The following is a 21,772-nucleotide window of genomic DNA, read 5'->3' on the forward strand; positions in this document are numbered from 1 at the left end:
CATTTTTTACGCACTGAAAAATCTCTTTCATCTTCCTGCAACGTATTCTATAAGCCATTTCCAGGCAATTACAGGATGTCTCTGGGACTCACGGGGGAGTTTGATCGATCTGGCCAACTACGGGTGTGTGACTGAAATAGGAAATTGGTCCCAGCTCGCCCATTTCACCTGTTAAATGTCCGCCCTCTACGCCTTACAGGCGGTCTATCTAAAAAAAAAAAACAACAAAAAAACAAAAACCCACCCACAACGAGCACAATGTTTTCTCAATCTTACATCTGTAATACTTAAAATAAAGCTTTCAAATGTATGAATTCCGCGTTTTATCTCCTGACACATATATATCTCCATATATAGTTTTTAGCACAATTTTATTGTACTATTGCTTATTGTTGCTAAAAGCCATTTGTTGTTGAATTTGGAAATAAATTGAGATCCAGAGGGTATGCACGGCTGATTATCATCCATGGGAATGCTGCCTTTGAGCGTGTGTGTGTGTGTGTGTGTGTGTGTGTGTTTGTGTTTGTTGCTGGAGGCATGCACTTGTACAATGGAGAGAGGCAGAGAAATCGCCTAAATCTTCCTCACCAGCTTCTGAGAGACTCAGTCAAACCGTTCACTCTCGTCAGAAATTGTCTGTCAGCTGCTGATTATATTTTCTTTTATTATTTTTGATCACATCTTTCATGACTGAGAAATGGCTGCTGGGGCAGCTCCAGCCAGACCAATTTCAGGCAGTACAGACCAAAAAAAATTGAAGTAAATTGCAAGTCACAGACTATTTCCCATCATTTCTAGATTAATGTTGTTTTCCATTTACAGCCTCAAGTTAACACAGCTTCTCCAATCTCATGTAGATGCCCCAGTGGGTCTACACAGCACAGTGGAGGATATGCTACATGTGTGGTTGTATAAAAGCTGTGAATAGTGGTCTGTGGGCTACAGAGCTGCAGCAAATAAAGTCATTGAAAATAACTTTTTTCAAACTTGATTCATCTATCATTTTTTAGATTAACTGTATCAGAGAGTAATTTCCCAGCACCCCGACCCAAGATCACATCCAATACAAATCCAAAGGTTTTTAATTTATGGTGCAACACAAAGAAAAGTAGCAAATGTTCACATCTGAGAGGCCGGAACCACCAGATTTTGTCAGATTTGCTTGACAAATGATTGATTAATTCATTAATTGTTTCAGCTATACAAAGAACCAAAAGCTTTTGAGCTCCAGTTTCAGTTTGGATAAATACTTTTCAAACGAGATGTCGAGATGATTGACAGTTTTCTCCTTCACTGATCTCGAACCCTAGAAAACATAAAAACATGGTGGATTTCTGGAATTATTGTCATATCAAAACAATTGCACAAACATTTAGTTTTTGACTAAATTACTGGAAAGAAAATAGGCGTGCGGTTACAGACTTGTTAATTCTCCATTGTATAGCTTTAATTGTTTTTAAGCAGATTTGGGAGTTTGGAGTCCCTCCAAGAATCGTCACCTTATTGTGGTACAGGATTTAGGTGTCCCATCACCCGGGGAATGTCTCCCAAGGTGAACGTTAAAGCAGTTCAAAGAGCAACGTCACCTGGAAAAGGGAAACCAGGGGCCCCTCATGGAGCTAGGCTTGGAGGGAGACCATGCAGGTGAGCGCATGGTGGCTCAGTCTGTATCCAGGGGCCAGGTGGGCTCAGCATGCAGAATGCCTGAGGGATGCTTTGAGGTCCCTCATGATGCTGCCACCACAACCCAGACCTACATAAGTGGACAACAACTGATAGATGGAGATAGAGAAAGTTGAGTCACATCACAGCTAAACAACTAAATGTCGCCCGTCTAGTCAGTTTGACTGTGCTGCACACAATCAAAGCTAGTTGAAAAACTGATCCCTGAAAGTTGTATTCTGGTTGAGGAAGGCTGCACAACGGTCCTTAAATATCTCCCAATGAACTGGAAAGAAAATTGGAGGATTTGGGGGATTGTGCCGGGGGGCTTTAACAAAATCAGAGTGCTCACGTATGAAATTAACTTTCCAGCTCTCAGTAAGCTGCATCTAGACTCCAGTCTGCAGCACTAAACAGGTGGATAATGTGGACTGGGGTTAGACTTTTTTGCATTTATTGTACATAAAGGCAGGCTGAAATTTACATGGCATTATTTACCTAAATATAAATCCAGCACCAAGTTAGATTTTGAATAAAAATGCAGCGATCCAGCTTTTCCTCTCCTGATACTGATCTGAATACCTCAACTCAGGGCGTCTGCTGGTATTGAGCCCTGTTCCCTGCAGCCTGCTGTCACTTCTTGAATGTAATTGATAGTGGAAATTGGTGCTGATACTGATCAGCGTATTGGACTGCTGCCCCTCAGTTTTTTGTTTTTTTTTTCAAATTTGCAATTGTTGAATTTGGATTTGTTGATATTTTTGATTTAGAAGGACTTTTTCCTCTCAGTTAAATGTTATGTCTTTATTTTTTGGGACTTTTTATCTTGTAGTGTGAAAATATTTGTTATGCGCTACGTTTTGCCAACTTCTTAAATGGGTGAAATAATTAACTTCAAGTAACTTATTACAAAGATATCACATAATCGTTGATTTTCACACATGAGCATGCGAGCAGCAGAAAGAAGAGAACGGAGCTTTGCTTGTTTTCGTTGCTTCTGCGTGTTTTTGTAGAGTCACACTGCAGGTTTACTCACCCATGTGCTTGTGTGTCATTTTGGCAGGAAATTGAGTTTTGCTCATATGTGTGTGAGGGTGCAGGTTCTGCTCCAACACTGCCCATATGCACATAAAGCTACTTTATGAGCTCAACACCTGCCTACGACTCCGCTCTTCCTGCAGCTCATTAGCTCGCTGCCTAAAAACTGCCAGTCTCAATGACTGAAATGGTCTTACGGCCTCACCTCGTCCCGTCGCTCCCAGTTGGCCACGCGGCGATTTAGTGACAGATGGCGCAGATAAGATGCGTTTGTCAGCCTTCCTCCAGCTCTGAAACCTACAGGGGGAACCACGCTGATGAGGTTATTACAGATTTCATACACCACAGCGACTGTTATCAATCTAACGTGAATGTTTAACTCCTCGTTTTTTCCTGATGTTTTATCAGCTCCATCTTTTTGTCTTTTTTCCTGTCTCTGTGTTTGATTGACCGTGCCGCCTCTTTTCCCATCTCCATCTCTTTTTAATAATAAACCCTCTTTCTTCTTTCATCCTCTTGGTAATGGTGAGTTCCTCCATCATGGCTCTCTGCTCTTTCCCTATCAGTGATTTATCAGATGGCTTCCTCTCCTCCCCTACATTTTTCCTTTGCTTTCTCCCTCCTGTCTTCTCTGTGCAGCTTTGTTAGTCAGTGTTAGTATTGGTTCAGGCAGCTCTTCGTGAGTGTGTATGGCTGGTCTACTCGCTGTCACTGCCTGTGTGGCGTTAGAGTGACACATTAACTAATAGGATGGATGTGGAGGACCGATTCAGAGGCTTTGTGCGTCTTTGACTCTTGTTTCTTTTCATTATCCCTTCTCTTTTTTCTCTACTCACATCCATCTCCCTTTTATCCCTCTTTGTCCCATGTCCTTACCTCTCTTTCTTCTGTCCTTGACCTGATCGTGGCTGTTGACACTTCAGCGACACAAACAACAGCGAAGGAAAAAAAAGCCACATTGCTCACTGCTGAACTGAACACTGATCGTTGAGGGTCAGAGGTTTTATTTGTCCTCGTTCAAAGCCTTGAGCCTCTGTAAACGCTCAGCTCTGTGGTGGTGAAACCAGGAGCTCTCTGGTTGTGCTTATCCTTAAACTCAGTAGTGGAGGGAATAAAGTAGCAGCCAAATGCACTGTCACCTTCCTATAATGTCACTATTAACCACGAGAAAAGCGTACACACACTCACAAGCACATTATTCATCACCACATAGAGGCTGTATAATTGCATTCATGAGCCATGAAATGAGTGTGACCGATCTGGCATTTCACCAGGGACTTGTCTGTCTTTGCAAATGAGGTGACAGTTGCAATGATATCCGATATCTGTTGGCTCTAATAGGCATTTTTGAAACGTGTGAATGGATGGTCCGCTGAATCGTCGTGCACTACGCCATCCTTATCCACACCAGCAAAGCATGAAATAAGAGCTTGCGCTATGATTTGTTTGAGCTGTCTTCTACCTCAGTGTGATGTGTCTGCTGATGGCTTTTGTGGTGTCGACTGTGCTGAAATCCTGTTGCTTGTTCTTGTGCTTCTCATAAAGAGTAGCAGCTCCAGAGGCGTCGGCTAATGGGATCCTAAGAATAAATATAGATGATTCTGTAATCAAACCTTCCCCATCTGTTGTGGGAGAATTAGCTTCGGGTCATCTTTGTTGCCGCTGCTGAAATTTAATTTATAATGTGTCTACCTCCCCTCTCGCATCATCTTGTATAATCAATGACAGCCCAGTGTTTTTACCAGTGCAGATAACGCCTTATATCACAGATACAGTATTGGCCTCATTAGGTCGTCAGTAGCTCTGTCTGTCTTTGTTGGGTGATAATCTTTCATAATAGTCATCATCATAATAATAATGTGAACCTCACCATTGTGTGACTCACAAGAGGCACTTTCAACTAAAAGTCCTCCAAAGCAAACAGCAAAATTCATTATTGCAATCAATTGCCCTCCAGAATGACATTTACTGTATATCAGCATTTTCTGATCATGTCCACCAAAACCGTTACCAACCACTGCTGCAAACGTTTTAACACATTCTATGATTAAGGTTTGGTTAAGTTTAGGCACAACAATGACTGACTGTTAGGGTTTGTGAGAGACAATGGTTTGGGTTGAATTTACTCCTTGCAATAACTTTTTGCCCCCCAGGGGGCAGTGGAAGCTGTGATATTAAGTTGATTCTATAAACTTTTTAGCAAATATCATATATGCATCCAGCAGATATGGAGCAATGTTAGCAGGTATTTGAAGGCATGTTTGTAGCCACTTGGAGAATGTAAGTTCAGCATTCAGCGACCTCTTGTGGTCGGAGTATAAAGAGCAAGAAAGTACTGACTTTCCGGCTTGGTCCTCGTTTTGGTGTTTTGTTATTGGCAATTGACTGATTCAGTCATTTAGTTAGAAGGATGTGTTGAATCAATTGATTAGTTGGTTCATTCATTAGCAGCAATTTTTGATAATTGATAAATTATTTAAGGCATTTTTTAAACATAACTGCTCAGCATCTTCAAATAAATGATCAGACAACATAAGAAATTTGACAATATCACCTCTGGCCTTAGGAAATTGTGATGGATGTTTTTTTATTTCTGACATTTTGAGGAAAGACAGTTAGTCAGTTAGTCAAAAAAACAATATGTTATTCTGTTATTATATAGCAGTTCATTTATTAATGAAAGTAATCTTAAATTTGAACCCCTATACGTGTAGATTTATCACTTTCCTTCTCTGTTTTTTGATATGTACTCTCGGCTACTTGTCCTAAAGCTATTTCACCTCTCCATTTTGCTGCCATGACTTCTTTCTACACCTCCTGCCAATCCATGGCATCCCTATCAGTCTCTGTTACATTTCCCCTGTTTCCACAATATACATAATTTTGTTAGAGGCGCATTGGTGCTGTCACAATCCTTCATGGTCAGGGAGTTGCAGACTGGGGCGCTCTGAATAGATTCCACAGGGCAATAAGGAAAAGGGACTGGGGCTGCAGAGGCCATGGTATAAGTGGTGACAGCACATCTCTTTTCCCTGCCTGATATCTGTCATTAAAGTTCAGTTGAAGCTTTATGACATTTTCTCTCACCCACTTCTGCAAAGCTGAACACTGACCGACTACCCACAGCTGCCTACACTCATGCCCGGGGCAGACAAGTTTGTGTACAAACACCCTCAACAGCATGTAATTTATGTATTCATATCCATAACCATCGGTCAGTTCTGTGCTAATAAGCCCAAATGGAAGTAAGCATCCACTATTTGGTCTGAAAGGTCGTTCCTGAGTCCCTGTGGCAGAAAGAGTTATCTCTGTCAGAATTGGCAGGTGCAGACATTTGAATTCTGGCCTGTAATTGATTATCATTGATTTGTGAAAAGACGCGCCATTAACGCGCTCTAAGTCTTGATTTAACCTTTTATAGTGTGGCAGTTTGTAAATTTGTGTTTAGGCGTCACTTGGCATCACTTTGATGATTACACTGTTAAAGGTCAGAAAGATGTGAGGGAGGCAGAGGGCGGAGAGAGGGATGAAAGACAGAGAGGAAAATGAGAGGAAAGAGAAATAATATCTAGGATGAGATTCACTGAGGAGGAAGAGATGGCATGAGGACGATAAAGAAGTTTAAGTTGAGCAGAAGAAGATGTTTCTCTCAGGACCAGGAAATAAGATGCAACATAAAAATGATCTAGTTTGGTTGGATAAATGAATGCTGAAGTGGTCTTGAGGAAGCATGGTGGGATGTAAAGAAGAAAAGACAAAGTGAAGGCGTGAGGAGGAGAGCGAGACAAAGGTAACTGAGTCCACGTGGGGTGGGCCAGCTGCTGGAGTGAAGCTGAAGTCTGGAGGAGAGCGAGAGAGAAGGAGGCGAGAATGTGATGATTAAAGGGGGAGGACACCAAGGAGGATTGTTAGGAAAAGGAAATTGCTGCACATGCACACACTTTGACTCTGTGCTGCTGCTGCGGTAGCAGCGCTTCACCTCGTCTCCCACCCACATTATTCTTCTTTTTGCATCTCCTGAACTCTGCTCCCTGCGGGCGCGGATGATGAGTTCCTCTCGTTAACCTAGGCCAGATCTGAGTTTCACTGGAGTTCAAAGCGTCTGTGCTTGAAAAACTAGATGTAAATTCGCTTGAACAAATCGAAACCCCCGCATAACAAGTCCCAGGAAAATTAGAACACAACATGCAGTTACAACAGATGTGTCGGCAGTTAGCAATGAGGAATTTCTGCAAATGCTTTTTAAAGATCGTTGAGGAAAAGTTTACAAAACTTGAGGGACTGAATTCAAGATTCTATTCTAGGACCACCGATAAATTGTCAGCCTGATAATCAGACTAAATTAGCATTGTGCCTCTCGTCTTAGAATTCGTTCATGCCGTTTTCAGCAGAATATCTGGAAAAACCCTCTGTACAAACAGCTGACACAGACTGGTATTTCACTCAGAAGTTGGTGGAGACCAAAAACAGAGATAAAAGGAGAGTGAATGTTGGACTTATAATCGGCACGTATACAGAAACTCCAGATGGATGATTCTTTTACTGTGTATCTGCTGGATGCGCAAATGCACTTGCACATGCACTTGGCAACTTAATTAGGTTGTTGTGTCTGCAGGTCACCCACAGATCAGTTAAGGCAGGTTGGAAATTATGTCTGTTCCTGATTGTAAATGGTGCCAAGTCTGCCGATCGTTGACTAAACGATTTACTTAGAGCTGTAGCTGTACTAGATTCAAACTCAAATATTTCAGCAGAACAAAAGAATAGATTTTCTTCTCTGTGGTTTCTCCCACAATTTGCACCCCAGGGCAACAGTGTGTACAGTGGAGCTTTTCTGTGAGTACTGCAACACATGCATATCTTAAACAGTATTGATCTATATTTTTTTGTAATATATCAGCAGGAGTGCATTGATCACTCATTATATGGATGGAAAAACATTCCACTTTTTTCCCCCAGACGAGTACATCTGCAAAACTTCACATCAGTTATCAGATATGCTCTGGATCACAGATGTAGACTTGTTGATTGCTCCTGCTCCTGTTGTCAGTGAGGCGGCAGCACGGTAATGTGAAAGGAACTGACTGAATTTTACATTTTGCTGGCTCAATCTATCACTTCCCGTGTCCACCCGTCACCCACGCTGCTCCCTGGCTGTGTGATTATTCTGTCTCGATAGCCGTGCACTGTGTCCTCCTCTTCCATCAGCCGGTCATTTGCCTTGACAGTCAGTCAGTCATGAGATGGGTGTGTTGATTTGTGGTTTTGCTGTGTCAGCATCAGATAAACTGAATCCTTCGACTTGCTTAAATTCAAGCATTTAATTTTGCTTTAATTCAATTTATCGACTTATAAATTTGACTCCCCTCCAGCACTCATTAAAATCACTCAGGATACGGGCATCAGCTTCGTACTTAAAATGTAAGAGTAACTTAATTCTTACTGCCTGCTGTTCCTGCATGCATTTAGACTGTAAATCTCTCAGCCTGTATAGGTGTCCTGAGGGTTTCAACATGGGAGCAGGTGAAGACATGGCCTTGGCTATTTTTAAAAGTGGCTATGTGTGTATATACGTGCTGTTGAATGTCTAAGTGAGGACCGGTTTGAGTTTTAACCATCGACAGTTTCGGAAAGTGAGGACACTGGCCAGTTTTTCACCCACTCAAATTACAAAACATTGTTTCTCACAAACCTCTAGTTTTGGTCTTAATTGCCCAAATTTTGCGGTGAGAGCTCTGTCACCACATCACTACAGTGGAGGTGAATGGAAATTAGTTTGTCCTGCTCAAAGCATCAATAATAATTGCATTGAATACTGCCACAGGTAAGTGAGAAAATACATGTTTTGTAATTTTGGTGAACTGACCCTTAACAGTTCGAATTAGGTTTAGGCAAATGCCACATTTACGTTATATGAGTTGGATAGTAGAGATGGGGCAGTTCCCTTAACCTGAGAGAGTTCACATCTGAAAATTCCAAATGGTTGCATGAAGGTAGTGTGCACTGACATACCAGCTCTACATCAGTTACACTTTGTCTGTAAATGACACTTTGGTTGACACGAAACATTTTTTTCATTGACTTCGAGCACACCTGTGATATTAACCTGGATATATCAGAGATTTCAGAAAAATCAGAGTTTTCCGAGTCATACGACTTTGACATTGACGTGAATGCTGTTTCCAGTGGGAAACTGGAAATTACGGAAAGATGAACATGACATAAGGCGAAGTTTAGGAGCTAAGGAATGCTGTCTTGTGTTAGTGAGGGTTCACACAACTATACAGCAGAATAATAAATGTGTGTGTGTGTGAGAGAGAGAGAAGTGAGCCTGTATGACATGAAACATCGCTTGTCCTCTTCATGTCTCTTCTGCCTGAACTATATGCAGAGTTTAATACTGTGCGAGCAGCAAGGCTTTGCAAACAGAGCCAACGATCCAGTTTTTATTGGTTATATCTCTGGATTTGTCTATAGTAGGAAGCATGAATGAACCAAATGTTCAAGTGTGTGTGTGTGTGTGTGTGGACCAAACGCAAGTGCCATAGTCCCAAGTCCATAAGGTAACTCATTGAAGTTTAGGTTGAAGAGTTGGGTTATGGTTAAGGTAATCATTAGAGTAAGTCAACAGGAAATGAATGTAAGTCTATGTAATGTCCCCAAAACTGATGGAAACGTGCGTGAGTGTGCATGTGTGTGTGTGTGCGTGTGTGTGTGCGGCAGCTCACATCCATAATGAATGTTACCTCGCTGTATTATGGTAATAAATCTGGTTATGCTCTCAGTATTCCTCTGTGCAGTTGACACAGATTTTTATGAGTCATTTCTAATGGGAATGCAGGAAGCTGCTTGAATTGGCTGTAATACAAAGATGCAGGAAACAGGTCTGCTTTAATATTGAAACACAAAAAGACAATAAAGTACTGCCCACATGGGCATCCGTCTTCTTTTCAACTGTCTCTCACTGCTCTCTTATTCTTAATTAAAACCAGGAAAAGGGTCTGAATGCATTCGCTCTTACAGTCACTTCATTCCCTCCCTCTTCATTTAACCTGACGACTTCCACATCAACACACAATCTGCCTTTCTGTGTCCTCTGACTGCACATACAGTTACACTTTCACAGCTTTGAATAATTGTTGTTGTTGCTCTGCTCCTCGTCCTCTTTTATTTTCTGTGCTGACATCAGCCGTGATTCTTGCAGCTGCTGCTCACAAGATGTCTGTTTTATCTCTCGCTCCCTCACTCGTGGACTATATTTCCTCCTCCTCCTGTTTACACTGGATGTGCAGCCACTGTCTTTTGTCTTCCTGGAGTGACTCCCTGCTGGCACGGTGCCTAGAACAACTCTCTAATCTAATAAACAGCAGAATGAGGCCACTGCTCCTACCGGGGTGTTTCACCTGACTGTGAGCCCTAGAGGCCGAGTGCATTCAAGGGTTATGACCTAATGGGGACCGGCTTGTATCAGCCTCCTTCTCTCTGTGTGTTAACCGTCTGTTGTATATTTATCAGCGTGTCAGCTGTAGTGTGCATGTATGTTTGCGTGTCTGGCTCAGAGCATCTGCTGTGTGTGGACAAGTCCAAGTCTGTAGGCTGAGTCAGGAGTGCAGCATTGAAGTCCTCTTCTCAGCCTCTTTGTGGCTCAGCAGGAAGCTTCACATGTGGGTGGGAGTTGCAGGTTTGGGGTGGACCGCTCAGCCTTCCTCCCCTCCTGACCACTCAAAGTAAAGCCTCCTCTCTCTGCAGGAGATGCAGCATCTCTCTGTGGAGGCAGCACTAACTACTGATGCTCTCAGAGCTTATTCTGATTCCCTGCTTGTCCTCCTCCTCCTCCCCTGCCTCCTGCTGCTGCTGCTGCCTCTTTTCTCTCTGCCTTGAATAGTCTGCAGTTCCTCAAATGCACCTCATTGCCATACCAACACCAAACCTTTATTCATTAGTACTGTGTGAACAGTTTTGCTTCAAAACGAGTCAAGAAAATGACACCCATCATATTGACTGTTGTCATGACAGTTGAGCACATTAAAGGCAAACTCTCAATCCTTTTAGTTTCCAAGTGTTGTGTTTTTGGATCAAATTTGTCAGATTAAATATAGCTTGAGTGGGTTTAGATAAAGTTAGCGTGATCACAGTGGATCTGCATTCGTCTCACTTAGTTTTACGCCTCACCATCTCTTGCTGAAGTCTGTCCTCTCAGACAAATTTTCTCAAGAACTGGTTCTTCTCCCCATTTCCCTCCATTTCTTCCCTGTTTTCCCCGCCTATGTCAGCACATCATGTTTTAAACTCTGCACAGAATGGACTTGCATTTGAGCTTCTATCTAGTATGATTAAATGTAACAGTAAAACTAGACCAATGCAGAAACTGTTTAAAGTTAGTCACAGGATCGATGACTCAAAACTCTTAATCCTTCAGTGTCTTAATTCAGTGATTCATGCGAAATTGAAGCAGGAACTCTTTCACATTTATTTAGGGATTTTTTTAAACGTTAGATTAATTTAGGGGAAATATTTTGCTTTGCTCTGCTGTATATGAAAAATCACACTTCCTCACACAGACATGGTTATTTTTGGATGCTCTGATAGATTTGATGATGAGAAACTGATTTCTCAAACAGTAGAAAACAGCAGCAGTCAACCCTGTTTCCAAAAATGGGTGCATGAATGGAAACATACTTGTGAATAAACGTTTGTTTTAATAACTTGTAATGTGATTTTGCTTCTCCCTTATTTCTTTTTTAGTTTTTAGTGCTGCTTTGCTTGTGATTATTTAGGTCTCAGCAGACTTTGCTCTGTTAGTTGATTTGATTATACCGTATAAAACGTAAAACAATATTCAAACGCTCCACAGAGCCTCAGCAGAACCACACAGACTCACTTACAGTGTTAATGTACAGTCATGAGACCGGCACAGATATCAATTAGCTGTAATTAGGAGTATACAGTATTATACATCAGTACTGATGGATGTGTTGAACAGTTAAAGAGGAATCACGCGTTTATACCTCCACGGCATCCCATTCCTTCTATTGAAAATTGCTCCACCAGTTTAAATGATTTAAGTTTCTCCTGCTTCCTGCCTGTAATGCATTCACATTAACGTCTTTGTCTCAGCGCACCTGGCCGCCTGCCTCCATTCGTGGATGGCATGAAACGGCTGACGAAATGGTTTAATGATTTGGTTTTACATGTGTGTGTGCATGGGCGTGTGTGTGTTGGGGAACGCTCAGGAAATCGTTTACTTAGTTTTTCAGCTGTTCCAACAGCAAAGGCAATGTATGGAAACTGCAGCTTTCGACAGTGACTGCCGCTCCAATATCACACCAAAACCCAACACTGATCCTTGGATCCACAGCATCCACATTCTCAATTAATCAAGAAATTGTTTAAAATCTATGAAATGTCTTTGAAATGAATGCAGTGTAGAAAGTGTAAAGAAAAATTGCCATTAAAAATTCCCATTTGACATATTCAAATTATATTCAGAAGCCCAATTCAGTGATGTTCAGTTTACTATCATGTACTGTAGGAATTTGGCATTTGAGAGAGTGGAACCAGTGAAAGGCATTTTTGCTTGAAAATGACCCCTTATCAATCAATTGTCCAGTGTGGTCCAAAAAAAATCATAGCTATATAGCTATATGTCAGCTTAAACTCAAGTATTCTTTCCTGGCTGTTTGGTATGTTTTAGGATGAGAATAATTAGTTGTTTCAGACAGAGGAAGATGAAAACTACACTTCCTTCATGCAGCATTGATAAGCAAATGGATCTCATAGAACGCTAATGGAGAACTGAATTAATTTGACTGATTTCAGATGAATGAGATGAAGCTGCATGAAATCCCTGCTAATGTAGTGTAATGGCTGATATGTGATGAGGAATTAATATTTAAAAACAAATCAACTATTTAATTTTTGAATGTTGTGCATCAAACAGGCTTTAAAGGGCCAATTAGGTATTTTTGTGACATGTAACTTGAGTTCAGTTTTGTTCCAGTTTGAGTTAGAAATGGAAAAGATTTTTGTTTCCAACCAATGCATGTCTTTTTAACAGTTCAATTCCTGCCAGGCTAGATGTTTCCACCTGTTTCAAGTCTTTATGCTGAGCTAAGCTAACTGTCTTTTAGCTGTAGCTTCAGATTTAACGAACAGACATGAGAGTGGTGTTCATCTTTTCATCTACCAAATAACAAGTAAGCATGTTTCCCAAAATACTGAACTATTCCCTCTAGCTGAAATGTTTCTATGTTTATGCTGGTGAATGAGTGTGCAGGCCGGAGTGTGTACAAGTCAAGGTTTTCTCTCCCCTCGGGTCCTGATTTAATAATAACTTGCTAATCACTCAACCTGTGTTTGTAATTACAAGTGTCATTAAGTGCTCCTTGTTTCTAATCAGTCGAGAGGTGGGGAGAGTGTTGACACTGTTGTAGTCAACCTTGAATTATGCATTATATGATATATTGTCTTACACAAGTATTATTTCCTTGAACATCATTATTTTAGATTTTTTTCTGTCTCACATAATTCCTTATTGTCTGTGTGTCCAGGGGAAGGAGACGACAGAGGAGGAGGATGAAGTCGCTGTGGGGATGGAGAAAGGTTTTATGGACGAATTCTTTGAGCAGGTTTGTTTCTCTCTCCTGATCTTCCCTTCCTCTCTCTCACTTTGTCTGTCACTATTATTCCAATTCACACATCTAACGGCTTGATAGTAGGCTAATAGCTTGCCATCTCAAATGAAAGTCCAGGGCATTTGCTACACTACAAATCTTCCTGGGTATCATTGGTCTCCTGATATTGAATCTAATTGTGTTGGTTTTTCAGAGCTCTGTAATCAATCCCAGCCTCCTCTCTGGGGAGCATTCATATGATTTATAGCTATTGATGCTGTTGCTGGTGTGGCATGGATCATTATGTGTTTTATTTCATTTTGAATGGCCCTCATTGATTCAACAACACAACAATGCTCTTCTTGTCCAGCTCTGAACAACAACAGCGGCACGTTCGATCATTTCCTCGCAGCCTTTCCTCTTGTGCATGACAGATACTGTATGCAGCAAGCCTGTGTAAAACTGCATCTATGCATGCATTTGGGAGTGCATTTCCCTGTACATGCTGTGCACACAAGCTGGGAGCACAAACTGAACATTGTAATGGCTCTCGGAGTGGCGGGGCTGCTGTGTGCATCTCCCACAGCGATTGGTTTGGAAGTAAAAAACAGAATAACTCAGCTTAAATAAAAAAGAAGGCTGAGGAAGATTTTTCATCTTTTATATGATCCATATTTATCATCGTGTATTTCATCCTTCGTCACTGCTGTTTTTCTTGTATTTCATCAGGCAGGTTTTAAAAGTCTGCGTGGCAATTTATGCACATGGATGTGTTGACTTTGAAGTATTTAAATCACCATTGCAAATGCTGCTGCCCAGATAGGTCATGTGAGGTTGAATGCCATTCAGCAGCATTTGTGAGTAATGAAAGAGCTCTGACAATCAGCACTTTGATATGTGAGTTTGCAAAGCAACATGAGACGACGAGCACAAGAGGCCAGATCGTCTGTGCTTGAGCCGCAGGTACATCAATCAAAAACCCCGTATAGATATTTAATATATGAAGGAGAACGGTCTCAAAAATCACGAGTGAAGATACGGACAAACGGCGTCTACAATGAGCAACAGCTGTCACATATTGTAATTAACCAACAGGTGCATGATGGATACACTGTATAAAATGTAGGGCTTGGACAGTTACTGCCAAATGGAGCCACGTGTTAGTTCAGGCAGGCATAGCCGTCATCTCAGATTCACGTGTTCCATATATCTCCAATCATTCCGTATATGACCACAATCATTCATTCAAGCAGCTGGGCGGCACGTGAATAGATTTTGTGCTCATTCACTCTGCTCCATGCAGCCATAACCGCCGCCTGCTTCTCAGCAGTTAAACTCCCTCCACCGCCCCCGCTTCATCCTGCATTAGCATTTAGATTTCTCCATTCAGGCTGAGTTCATGGAAATTTAAGTGGTATGTACAGTTTCTCCCACTGTATCCCGTGTTTGTGAGCTTAGAGGCGAGCATGTATGGCATTTTGCAGAATGGTTGCTGCGTGCGCCATTATTATAACAAATATATGTCACATAGAACAAGTGGCTTGACTGAACTCTCCTGCAGCCTAACCTTACAGAAGAGTTTTAGATGGTGTCTTACCTACTGATCCATCCATTTGCAAGTTACTTATCCAGATCATGGTGGTGGTAGAAACATTTTTCGACTGCCGAGTCGATGAATGAGGCAGGGGGCTTCATCGAGATAGCTTTAACTAACTAACCATGGGAACATTGGACCTTGGGAGCATAGGAGCGACTCCAACCTGACAGCCATGTGCAAGCCAGGCTACCATCAAGTTGCTTTGACCGTAAGCTAATATAAACCAACTTTTGTATTATTGTGTTTGTATTTATTCATAGTAACAGTGAGGCAACAATGCCAACATGAGGCCAAACAGGAAAACACCACATTACCTGCTATCATTTCCACCAAGCATAGCATGAAAAGGAAAGTTAGCTCCCTTACATACCTCAGGTTTCTAACAACCCTTTGGAGAAAAACATAAGAAAAGCAGTATTTTTTGATGCCAGAGCATTGCTTATTGAATGAAGTGAATGAATCGGGGTGTAGTATAGTCCCAGGTCACTAAAGACCCGAGGTATGCATTGAAGGGGTTAAAGAATCCACCATTTATCTAAAGAGAAGCATGTTGTCAGACTTAAAGCTTCTCATCTTCACCTTGACAGCATCACACTGAGCTGCAAACTGTTTCATAGTACATCAGACATCAAAGTCCAATAAACCAACAGGACAACATCATCTGCAAATAGAGGAGATGCAACCTTAATATCACCGAACCGGAAATTCTCCAGACCTCAGCTGCGCCTTCATATCCTGTCTATTAATACCGAGAGGGAGATGATGAAGTACATCTTTGTCTGGTTCAGTGCCCACATCGTATATCCCTGACTTCATGCTGAAAATCCAAACAAAGATCTTACTTTGAGTGTATTAGCAATGAATGTCTCCCAGCATCCCACCTACTGCGTATTCTGGAAACACAAGTCCAGGTCTATAAAACTCAGATTTGTATTTTTATTTTTTTAGTGTCTTTTTAGTCTTTTAAGTGATTTTTTTTATTAACGTCTGCACCCAGGACTAAATCCACTGAGTTTCAGTTCTGTCTGGAATTTCTGTCTCTCACATTTGTCTGAAGTGAGAAAGTGAAGAAAGAGGAGGTTGAGTGAAACGTGGAGACAGGGGGGAACAACAGAGGACAGTCTGAAAGCGAGCTAGAAGCTGGAGACGATGGTGAGTTGATGTGAGTGATGTTGATGAGTTAGACAGCAAGACCAGAGAGGAGGAACGGGTAGAAGCGTGTGGCAGAGGGAGACGGAGACAGTAAGGGGAGCAGATTAAAGGAGCAGAGGGGGAGAAGGAGTAATCAGGCTCTCACTCTGACTGGGTGCATTAATTAAGCTTTCAGTGGTGATCTGGAGGGCCAGCAGACGGTGGAGAGGCCGGTGCAGACCTCTGTCCATCACCCACACTATAAACATACCCCTAGGATATTGATTTCATAGTGTGTTCTGTGTACTACACTGTGCAGCATGTCTATCTATGTATGAGTGTGTGTGTGTGTGTGTGTGTGTGTGTGTGTGTGTGTGTGTGTGTGTGTGTGTGTGTGCGCTCACCTGCTCACCTGCATGGATTTGGCTTCTCCTGTGGACGTGCTGATTAAAACACATAGAAGAGCTTCGCTGCCACACACGGGTGATACACCATTCCTTCATAATGAGCGTGGCCAGTGAAGTTTATTCCTCTCAGCTCATAAAACCAGCAAAGCCGTGTACAAACACACCCTGGACTGTGACTGAGTTTGACAAAGAAATGTTGGAGTTGAAGTTTGTTTTCTGGAGTCTTTTAAAAAATCGCTGCAGACAGGAGCTGTAATGAAGTCTTTAGCCTCTGCTGTGTGTTCGACAGCAGGTACAACATCTGAGGCTGTTTGCCTCCATGCTTAAGGAGGCCTCCAGTCTGGGTGTAAGAGCGATTCTGTACCATATGTTGTGCGTTGACTTCACACCTTTGATCGAAGTCTGTGCACGAATGTGTCTACAATATGTGATGCTAAGATGAGGCTTTAACCATATGCGGTCATGAACTAAGCTGTAACTTGGAAGAAGTTTGTGGTAAAAGGAAATTATGAATTTGTCCTTTAAAGATTTGATGATTGTAATAAGGACTTTAAAGACCGACAGCAACCCTCAAGATGTCAAAGACAGAAAATAGATCTGCACAGTATAAAAAGCCCTAATAAAAGTCATTATGAATGGATTTTCAGCCTTAGCTTTATGTATTTGTTCTACAATGAGATGCATACAAGCACCGTTACATTTGTCAGTGCTCTTCCTTCAAGGCTTGTATCGCACCCCCAAAATCCTTCTCCGGATGATGCAAGGATGAAGTGAGCAACAGCAAGACAGCCTCACTGTGGCCGAAAGCCTTTTTACTCCCTCTTTACCAGACAAAAATTAGACCTTTACTTCGGTACAACTAAAATTAGATGATGAGAAAATGCCATTCTTCAAATGTCTGGGATTTGGCTGGTTAACAGGGCGTTTTTACAAGCTACGGAAGAATGTCGTCGTATATGCGAGCATGTCCACTTCTTAAAGAAAAGTTATGAAATCGTCCTGTGAGTCTCTGTGTGTCTCTTTATTTCTTTCTGCATGTAAGTGAGCTTTTGAAATTGTTTTTTCTACCTCACCAATAAAATTTGCCTGATGTCTTATGAGTCCTGAGAGACGCACCGTGAATCGCGTGGTCTCCAAACCCAGACAGGTTAAAGTGGTTTCATCTTCTGCTCACTTGCCGTCTCTTTACTTCCTCCCCCTCGTAATCCTGTCTCATGCTTGCTTTTTAACTTTGTGATCTCTCTGCAGCTGTCTTTCTTGCCTTATTTAACTCGCACCCCAGTGTGTCTTCTGAAGTGCCATGTCTCTCCCCAGTGGTCTTCCACAGCCAATTATGTTGTTATTAAAAACAGATCCAATCAACAGCTAATTAAAGAGATAATGGAAGAGTAATGACCGAGGCTGGCAGACTCAAGAATGTATGGATACAAAGAAGGAGGGAGTGCAGAGCTGTGAGAGGTGGACCACAAATGGAAACGTCAAACCTGAGGCGTGCACGGAGTAATAATCGGATGTGTCTCAGAGAAGAATGACAGGAGAACAGGCCAACCTGCTACGCTGCAGGTGTAGAGGAGGAGATAGGGATCGGGGGTGGATGACAGACTGAGATGAAAGTAGAAATTGATGAAGTCACGGACAGATGTGACCTGCTGCTCGTCCAGCTGTTGCCTGAGCCAGAGGCAGCGGCGCTGGTGGCGAGCCGGCAGGGAGGGGGAGGGAGGTGATTGGTTAGAATGTCAAACCTGGATCCTGGTGGCAGATGATGCAGAGTTCAAAGGAGGATATGAATGTGATGCAGTTCAAGGGTCAGTTTTCTTTAATGCATTTGATTATGTACTTAAAGGAATAGTTCAACATTTTTTGTACGCTAAATATAAAGCTTCAGCTTAGCATAGCACAAAGACTGGGAACAGGGGGTAAAAGCTAGCCTAGCTCTGTTCAGACTACCAGCTCACTCATTTGTTTAATCTGTACAAAAACCGTTTGGGCATCTGTCAGCGAGAGAGAGCAAGAGACACAAACTGTAAATGTGCTATTTTTATTTTGTTTACTATCTTCCATGAGGTTATTTTATTTAACCTCATTAGTTTGTTGGTTCATTTGTCATCTTGCAGTAATAATGCCTGACATTTGTTTAAAAGGGGGCAACAAGCCAAGAAACACAGATTTTTATGGAGATCCAGATGTGTGTTTTCTGCTGTTAGGTGTTTTCTACCATAAGAAACTAAAGGCACAGAGAAAAGATGATTGAGCCCGGATAAATGTGAAAAACCTTTATACATACGTGTGCGTGTGTGTGTGTGTGTGTGTGTGTTTTCTGTCACTTAAACCTCTCTGCTTTCATTCTTCCTCTAATATGATAATGACATCTTCAATTCAGTTTCTATCAACATCACTCAGGCTAATCACTGGTGCTTCCTGCCTCAGCAACGAGGAGATCTTAAGTGCCTTTTGGTCTCTCTCTCTTGGCAGGTGGAGGAGATCCGGGGTTTTATCGAGTCTCTGGCAGAGAAAGTTGAGGAGGTGAAGAGGAAGCACAGCGCCATCCTCGCCTCGCCTAACCCCGATGAGAGTAAGGCTGTTTGTCTTTTCTGTGTCCTCTTATTTAATTCGTGTAATTTTCTCAGGGTAACAAGCCCATCACACAGGGGCCTTCACAACTCTTGGCTCTCCAAAAATACTGTGTTTTGATTATGATTGTGCTTTAGTACCTCAGGAGTCCAAGAGGAGTTTTTGTTCGGGTTTACTTTGATGGGTGACATTAAAGGAGAAATCTGAATAAATTAGAGAATTTCCAAGGCATAAACTTTCCTTTTGAGGAGCTTAGAAACTTAACCTACCCTGGACTCGAACTACTGGGGGCTGCTGACTCTAGTATCAAGGAGAGAGCTGCCATGAGAGAATAAAAGCGAGTGAACAAGAGAAAGAAAACATTATTAGCTGACAGTTTAATCACTATAAAAAGCTGTAATCACGTACTAAAGCAGAAATATATAGCAATAAAACACTGAACAGATCGTCTACTTTGCAAACAGGCAGTATGGAGTCCCGCTTTTGTGCCATTTCTCTTTTTAATAATTCATTACATCCAGTGAAACGTAGTCATGCAACAGTAAATACAAAGAACAATCAACAAATCTGTCTAATTTGCCTAATATTCACAGGTTTCAGATGTGGTGCAAATGTGAACAGGAATGCATTAAATTGGCTTCAGCTTACTTGCTAAGTTCTGTCTAGTTTCATGGTTCCTGTAAGTGTTTGATTGGAAATGGCTTAAATGGAGAAACATAATGAATGCAGATGCCTCTCTACATGGAACAAGGGGCCACTGAGTGTTTTGATGAGCATGAGAATGATGTAACTCTAAACGGCCTTCACATTCACCACGGGCCAGAAAAATATTTTAGGCTGTTCTGTAGAGTTAGAGCAGCATGTTAGACAGCGCTCTCCACCACCACCATCCAAACAACAGTGAGGGAACATCAGGCAGAGAAGTTGTCTTTCCTCTAATTGAATTCAGAGACTTTTGGGCTCAATGTCAAAGAGCAGAAGATGTTCTAGCACCTCATTGTGGCCCAAAACCCTTCAGGAAACATGTCTTAAGCTTTATGTCTTTACACTCATTAGTCACCTCTCTTTTCAGCCAGTCACTGCAGGTATCACCAAATCAACCAGAACTGAAATCTTAAGGATTATGACTTTTATGACTGTTTTTCTTCAAACTCAGGTGTGACTCATCGTGACTTAATTTACTGATTCAACCAAGCCATGACTGACCCTTTTGCACACACGCTCTTTAATGATCCCATTAATATTTAACGCTGCAGTGACTCAGTAATGAGTCAGAAAAGCTCTTAATGGAAAGAAGAAAGAGAATCAAGCCAAAAGTCACCATCTTATATGCCGTCTATTGTGCAATGGCAGCAAAAAGCCTGATAATAGTGGCAGATTTCATCCAACAAAAGAAAGAAAAGTGACTCCATTCCTAATGAGAAATTGCGGCAATAAAGTACTTTTTCTTCAGAAAAGCAAAAAGCCGGCCTGTTCATGGAGACTGTCATAGAAGTCAGAGGACCTTGAGAGCCAGTCAGTCCTCCCTCTCCTTTTCAGCGTTTATTCTCTCGCACACTTGTTTGTCCATTTTTCTTCACTTTTCTGCCACCTCTCTGTTAGACTCATCTTTACCTCTTCACCTGCTGTTAACACCTGCCATATTTAGTAGCTTCTCTCTCCTCCCTTTGTCCATTTCAACCACTCGCCTCTTCATTTCTGTTCAGTCTGTGCTGGTTTCTGCAATCCATTTTTTCTCCTCTCGTTCTATCCCCCATCTCTGTTCTCTCACCCCTCTTCCTCTCTAATATGTCAGGGCATTGATCTAGACCCCTGCTCTCTGCTCTCACGAGGGGGGTTTTACTCACACTAGTAGCCACCCAAATCACTCCGGATTCCCTGCCTTCCACCTACCTGAAAAAGCATCGATCTGCTTGCAGCGGCAGGCATCAGATGAGCGGGGCCAAATGACGCAGCTGAGCAGCAATGAGGCCAGGTGCTGCATTTAAGATATGAATTCTTCCACAAGTCGTCTCCTTTGTGACTGAAATCAATGCTCGATGTGTGTCTCTCTGTGTGTGTGTGTGTGTGTGTGTGCGTGTGCGTGTGTGTGCGTGTCTGATAAATGCACATCAGTCAGCAGCTGATGAAAATGCCAGGGTCGTTCATTACACGAAGGTCATTATGTTCTTCGCTGTCTGCCACCTGTTGTGTTGTGGCCGCTGACAGAGACTAGAATTATCTGAATGGCCTGATCGAGGAAGCTCCTCTGTCTCCTGAATTTAAATTCATATGCAACTCATTTGCATCAACTAATGCATTTAGTTCAAGCTCAGAGGTTCAAGCTCCCCTCAGGATGAACTGTAATCCTTTTCGTGATCCACTGACTTTTTACCTAGCATCATCCTCAGTTCACAATTTCAATTTGTAAAATGCTTCATGACAAAACGCTGCAAAACTATTGACATTCCTGTCAGCCTCGGCTGTACTGGTTAGCGAATATTAGCATGCTAACATGCTAAACTAAGCAATGCTAAATATTATACCTGCTAAACATCTGACAATGCTAACATGCTGAAGTCAAGCAGGGGCAATGCTTACCATGTCTTACCATTTCTCCTTCCCCATATTCTGTTTGTCTTTGCCTTTCAGTCATTGGTATAGTTATTTTCTAGTATTTTTTTTTATTTGCATCGCTGTGGTAAGAGGAGCCATGTTCTGTTTATGCAATTACTTCAGAGCTTGTTTCTCCTAACAAATCAAACTTCATGTCT

The 21,772-nt window shown here is 42.0% G+C and overlaps 1 protein-coding gene across 1 annotated transcript in view; it reads left to right on the plus strand.

The window, feature by feature from the left end:
• The first annotated feature begins 1,613 nt into the window (after positions 1-1,613).
• The window catches only part of stx1a (syntaxin 1A (brain)), a 49,840-nt gene continuing 29,681 nt past the window's right edge, over positions 1,614-21,772 (plus strand). Inside the window, exons 1-3 of the mRNA XM_041940785.1 lie at positions 1,614-1,682; positions 13,251-13,328; positions 18,921-19,020. Of these exons, the coding sequence (XP_041796719.1) occupies positions 1,614-1,682; positions 13,251-13,328; positions 18,921-19,020 (247 nt within the window). The remainder of the gene's footprint in view (positions 1,683-13,250; positions 13,329-18,920; positions 19,021-21,772) is intronic.

Source organism: Chelmon rostratus, chromosome 7 (genome assembly GCF_017976325.1).
Source record: "Chelmon rostratus isolate fCheRos1 chromosome 7, fCheRos1.pri, whole genome shotgun sequence".
NCBI classification, from domain to species: Eukaryota; Metazoa; Chordata; class Actinopteri; order Chaetodontiformes; family Chaetodontidae; genus Chelmon; species Chelmon rostratus.